At 32.9% G+C, this 6660-nt stretch overlaps 1 protein-coding gene across 1 annotated transcript; it reads left to right on the top strand.

Moving 5' to 3' along the window:
* Positions 1-1248: 1248 nt before the first annotated feature.
* On the top strand, positions 1249-4911 carry LOC108986645 (squamosa promoter-binding protein 1-like). Its single transcript, XM_018959329.2, has 2 exons — positions 1249-1667; positions 3967-4911. The coding sequence occupies exons 1-2, from the start codon at positions 1348-1350 to the stop codon at positions 4196-4198; spliced, it is 552 nt and encodes a 183-aa protein (XP_018814874.1). The 5' UTR covers positions 1249-1347; the 3' UTR covers positions 4199-4911.
* Positions 4912-6660: the final 1749 nt, after the last annotated feature.

Below are 6660 nucleotides of genomic sequence, written 5' to 3' on the forward strand. Positions count from 1 at the left end.
AAAGAGAGCTGCATTGAATTAGCCAAAAGGATAAATGTGAAACTTTGAGCTACAGTAAATTTATAGATTTCTTCAAATTTGAAGAACTACTGTTGACTCATCAAATCTATTTTTTATTCACTTTTAATCTCCAATGGTCTTTTTTATTCACGTTTAATCTCTAACTATCTTGTAATAATAATATAAGAATTAAATTAAATTATTAATTAACATATAATTAGTGTAATTATAAAGTATAAAAAAAATAAAATATTATTATTAAAAAGATAATATTATATTATTATTTTGATGAATTTAATAGTTAATTTAATGTAAAATTATAGATAAAGAAATTTTAGATATATAAAAAATATATATTTTTTATTAAAATTTAAAGATAAATTTAATGAAATTAATGTTCAAAGATGGGGAATCAATCGTACAACGCCCCATTACAGAGAAATTACATTTACAGGACAAAAGAGAGCCGACGTTCTCTGCCAACTCCTCTTCCTCGTTACTAACAACGCCAATGGAACTGCACACTTTTCGACTTCCTATTGCTCAAATAATTCAAATGTCAAAACCAAACACTAAAGCCACCAATCCCCTCCTTCCAACTCCCTCAAAACCACACACCACTGCAACCCACCCAACCTTTTCCCCAACCATCGTTCCTCCTCCACCACACACGCACGCACTGACTCTTTACTTTTTTCTTTAACCACACATAGGGGCCACCGATCACGAGAAGACTCGCTGACAGTCTCCGCCCGTATGTGTGTTTGGGTGTCAGCGAGTGCGTGTGTCAGCGTGCGTGCGTGTGCGTGTGTCTGCTTTCGACGTCTTCTCGTCACCATCTTCCCCGTGTACAACCAAAACACAGACAGAGACGGCCAAACCGGGTAACAACAACAACCCGAAAGAAATGGAATGAATAATGATAAGCAAAAAAGTAAAGAAAATAAAACATGTAGCTCCACCACCAGTACCACCGTGTGGTCCTAGTTCCCTCACTCTCCCTTCTTTCTCACCTTTTATTTTTTTGGTACCAGAGTGTAGAATTAAATGGCCACTTCAAATATGCAATATTTTAGGTAAATGAGTTTTTTTTTTTAATCATTAGAAAATATAAATGTATTAATAATAACATTCTTAATTATTAAAAAATAAAAATAAAATAAAATAAAATATATGAGTGACCAAGTTTTGTGGGCATATTTGAGATTCATGTTATATATATATATATATATATTATGTATTCAACTATAATTCATTGATTCAGTCCCTCCCGAGTCCCTACACCCTCAGCTGATTAATATCTTCTTCCATACTTTCCAACTTCCCAGTAGACAATTCTTCTTTACCATGAATCTGGACAATGTTAGTGGGAATTACCAGAAGATGGAGAAGCAGCAGAAGGTGGTGAAGAAGGAAGTGGTGGAGTCTGATGAGGAATTGGAGGGTGTTGAGGAGGAGAAGAGGAAGAAAGGGGTGATGGATGGTGGTGGTGGGCTTGGAAAGAAAGGTGGTAACGGGCTGAGGTGTTGTCAGGCTGAGAAGTGCACGGCGGATCTGAGTGATGCTAAGCAGTACCACAGGAGGCACAAGGTGTGTGAGTTTCATGCTAAGGCTCAGGTTGTGCTTGTGGGTGGGATTAGGCAAAGATTTTGTCAGCAATGCAGCAGGTTGTAGAGGTTTAGTTTTGCGCTTTATAACATTTTTTCTTCAGTTTTGATTTTACGATGAATTCCTTGTTTCTGTCCTTTTTGTTGCTCAATTCCTTTGTGGGTCGGTTAATTGTTGCCCAATTGCTCGACTTCTGAGGAGTTTTGGTTACAATTGTAGTTGACTGCTCTGCACCACTCGTAATATTTCTATGGCACAAACTTAAGGTGGAATTCGGATTTTGGAAATAGAATTAGAGTCCTTCCTCATGGGAAAAGAACATGATGAGCTGAGCTCTCCATATATCCAATTCCAACCTTTGAGCCCCAATTCCAAACTCCCAAACCACATCGTACGTGTCTTTTTGTTTGTCTCGCTGTCTGTCATTGTTTGTTTGTTTCTTATGGCGTTAATTAAAAGGTGAAAATGGGAGCTTTTTGCATGCATTATAGGACCATTAATGGAATTTGGATCTAAGTTATAAAAAAGCAATTGCCCTGTAGCTAATCCCAATAATCGGAACTCGACGCTTCGTTGAGTACACTTAATTGGTTTAGTTGTGTCTGGTACAGTACCCATAAATCTTGCAGGAATGTTTATGGGGTACTGGAATGTGTCTATTTTTTTTGTTTTATATGAAAAAGGCCGCTTCATTGAGCTTGGATTTGGCGATAATATTCTGTTACTCGTGCACTATATATGGTACATACAGCTAATGCATTTTCAGATCTAATGCATTGTAACAGGGTTTAAAGTTTTTACTAAATTAAGCTACAACGCTGTTTGAATTGCATGATAATGGTCATTAACTGTTGCTTTTCCTTGGTGTTATATGGTCCTGATCATGTCAATGATTCTGTCATATTGTCTCATGTGGTCGTCTTATGTATTGGATTATATTAATGGTTGGCGTTTCTCTATTTTGTGTTTACAAACATCCAATATTGGTGTTGGATTGTGAAGAGTTTGAGCTTGGCTTGTATATATTTGGTTTAAACTCGGTTCATTTAATAAATGAGATGTTTGTAAACACCAATATTGGTTTGATTATTAAACGAGCAAAACTCGTATAAACTCGGCTCGATTGGGTTTAGGTTCGTAAACAAAATTCGTATAAGCTCGACTTGGCTTGTAATATGTGCTATATTTATTATATGTTAGCTGTATTTTATAAACTTAATTATATTATTATTAGTGTGTATAGGATACTTTGTATAACTTTTTATAGAAGATATTTTATATAATTAATTATCTATATTTAATTGTGTATTTTGTTACTTATCAAGCTAGTTTATGTTCGCAATACAAGTTATATAAAATAAGTTAATGATGTATCATGTAATATAGCATTAGTGTTATATATCAGTTTTCTGATATAGTTATGAATGAATGGGTGAATAAATATTTACTTGCAACAGTTACTAAATTAACTTTAACCGATTAATTATAATTTGTATAAATAATACACATCAGAATGTAAGTTGATAATATTTCTTTTTAATTAAGGAATTATATTATTAACCTTATATATAATATAGTTTTCATTATACCTGATAAATGATAACACATATTGTAATTTAAAACTATACTTATCACTTTTAATTCCATATTATTATATTTCTATTGTGTAATATATGTACAGTGACTTTTATATTATATCTATATGTTTATATCACATGCTTGTAATACAATTATAAATATAATATCCAGTAATGTGTACTATAATATATTCATAATTTATATTTAATAATAATATATTATTCAACTAGAACTTTTGACTTATCATGCCATCTATACATATTAAATGGTTTAATTTATTGCATTTATCTTATGTATTATTTTTATAATTTATAATTATGAGTTAATTTATTTTATAAAAATTTATATCAAGAATTTTTTTAATGAAAATTATATGGTCGAATAGTTAAATGATTAATTTTTTTTTTGTAAAATTAAAAATTCTTTATATTAATCAAAAGATAAGAATCAAATAAAAAAACTCGAGTTCGAACTTGACTTGTCCATTGATTTTTAGTTGAGCTCGAGCCGAATTCAAACAACATTAATAGTTGGCAACCCAAGTTCGAATAAGGATATTCAAATTTGCAGCCGAGTTCGAACAAGTACATATGCTAATCGAGCTCGAACACCCTTATTCAAGTTTGGCTCGACTCGGTTTGTTTGGAGCCCTAGTGAGTAATTCCAATGCAAAATGTTTGTTATGCTAGCTTATCTTACTTTCTGAACGTCTAAGATTATTTAGGCTACCAAGAACTGGGACTTTACTGTGCTTCAATTATCCGTTGTAACTGGGTGCAGATTTCATGAACTATCAGAATTTGATGAAACCAAGAGGAGTTGCCGCAGGCGTTTGGCTGGACATAATGAACGGCGAAGGAAGAACTCTGCTGAGTCTCATGCAGAAGGCTCAAGCCGCAAAGGAACAGGTACTCAGTTGAAGGACATTGTTTGTGGACAGGTTGATGATAGGGGAAGAATTCAGATATCCATTCATGAGAACTCAACTTACAAACATTTCCAGATCAGATAAGATCCGATTGCCTGCTCTCAAGCATGCTCTCTCTCTTCTGTCATAGGGTGTAATGGCAATTTAGAGTTGTCCTTTAATCTGTATTATGTATTTTGTCAAGATGTTTATTCTGGTCAAGTACAAATGCCAGAGGCTTGGGGACTTCCAGTTCCATTCCTGCTGCTAGAGTTAATGCTAGTTTTGGTTGAAGGTATATAGAGTCTAGACTTAATATGTGGCTAAGAACTTAACTTTATATTTGTTGCAACTTGCAAGAGTAGGAGAATGGTTTGCATGTACTCCCTTGGCCCTTCGGTACTGGGGCTTAATTTTATCTGTTAATTCCTTGAGTTTCATGGGCTGTTATGATTAGCATATAGCAATGGGTTTAGGGTTAATATAAATAATGGAAACTTTAGGCAAGTTTTTTCTAATTTTTTTGAAAAACATGATATAATATTAGAATAAGCTACTTGTTTCTCAAGTGATTTATGACTATAGGAGAGTATCTACTGTCTCATCTCTTTCATTTTCACCTTTTTCAGATTTGATAGAAAGCATGATGTTCTAAATGGAATATGTTGCTTTACATTTGGTACACAAGTGCCAAAGCACAATTTGTTATCCTTGATAAAAAGGATGGGAATCAATGCTTGTAATCTTGATAAATGGATGTCATGTCGATTGTCAACTTGTTATTGGGAGTTTTGTATTGCTGAATGCTCTGTTTCTGATCCATGTTGAGTCCTAATCTAAATAGTAATTAGGAAACCTGAGTGCTCCCAATAGCCTTCTCAAGGAACTCTGATTTGTTGACATCACAATGCGTGCAAAGTCCACAAAGACACCCTTGATTATTAAGGAAATATATCCCATGCTAAATTGGAAATACATTTGATCATTCATTACTTGTGGTGCCCATATGGGACCTATTTAGGTGCGTCTGGCTCCCACAGAGATTTCCATGTAGATGCAGCAATGATTTAGATATTTGTATGAGTTTTGCTACACCACACTCCACATTCCACATTTTTTTAAAATTTTTAATATTTTTTTTCAATTTTTTTTTGAATTTATTCTTTTAAAATTATTTCAAATTATTTATTCATTATTTATATAATAAATATTTAATAAAAGAAAACAATAATAAAAATTAAAAATAATATGGAGTGTGGAGTGTTAGGATGTTGTGAAAATTTATTATATTTGTATTGAGAATTGGAGGCCTAATAAATCCTGGGTAACATGGTCCAGTTGTCAAAAACTTCGTTTTGCCTTCTCAGAGGCAGTTTAAGGATCCGTTTGACAACACAATTGTTCTCAGGTATTCTTCAGATATTTTTCTTCCCAATTATTACTCAAATACAAAATACTTTTAATTTCAAATCTTCAACTTTTTCTTTTAATCATTACCTAATCAATACTATATTTCCAAATAAAACACATAATAATATTACTTTTTTAAATTTCAAAATAAAAATAATTTTCAAATAATTTTTTAAATTTATAATATTTTTATTTAATTTTTTTTCTCTCGTTTCTTAAAATTTAATAAAATATGTTAATTTAAACTATTTCACGATTATTTACAGATATACCGGATATTCTAAGCATTCAAAGGACCCTAACTCTCTCACGACTCAAGAGCCCATTGCTGTGGGAGGAATAAAAAAGGACTGGATTTCCCAAATTGAGGAATTGTATGAATATTATGATCTAAAGTGAGAGAAGTAGATACATATAGTGGATTATATGATATCTACAGCTATATGCTTGAGTATTGGCGGACAACATCAAATAAATATTGTTACGTGTATTTATGTGTATATATCTGACTTTATACCTTAAAGTTAAGACAAAAACTTGTTGGGAGATCTTGATCCGTGCTCCAGCTAGCTTTCTTGAAATGGGTTCCAAGGCATGATAGTCTACTTGTAATCGTCATAACACATCTTATTATGGATGATTCCTCTCTCTCTCTCTCTCTCTGAAACTTGAATGTATTGCGTTGTGATTGATCCTAGGACCCTCGTAAGTTGTAAACAGCTAACATGGTATACCGTCTATATCGAACTCCAATGCACGCCCAGCTTCAACTTTAGTTCCTCCATGTCCCCTGGTAGATTATGCAAAACTGCAAAGGGGCTGGCCCCGGCCAGCGGGTTTGCCATGATCACTATATGTGCTGCTACCTTCCTAAATGAACAAACATTTTGGGCAGATCCAGATCTTGCCTATGGAATACACCTTTAAATTGTACCTAACTTTTTTGTTTTGGAAATTAATTTCCACGTACCAATAAGACTCATCATTGTCACTTTGTTTTTAATTAAAGAAAATGGATAAAAGTTATAAATAATGGATTAATTCCAAGTGCTCCCCTCCAATTAATACTCAAAATTTAAGGATGTCTAAAATCTAAAAAAGGAAACAAAAAATTATCTAAATACAAGGCATGTTTTGATTCATTGGTATTTATTGAC

This window comes from Juglans regia, chromosome 1 (assembly GCF_001411555.2).
Source record: "Juglans regia cultivar Chandler chromosome 1, Walnut 2.0, whole genome shotgun sequence".
Lineage (NCBI taxonomy): Eukaryota > Viridiplantae > Streptophyta > Magnoliopsida > Fagales > Juglandaceae > Juglans > Juglans regia.

Coding starts and splice junctions, on each gene's coding strand:
- LOC108986645 (XM_018959329.2), top strand. CDS start 1,348: ATGAATCTGGACAATGTTAGTGGGAATTACCAGAAGATGGAGAAGCAG. Junction 1,668..3,966: donor TTTTGTCAGCAATGCAGCAG/GTTGTAGAGGTT, acceptor AACTGGGTGCAG/ATTTCATGAACTATCAGAAT.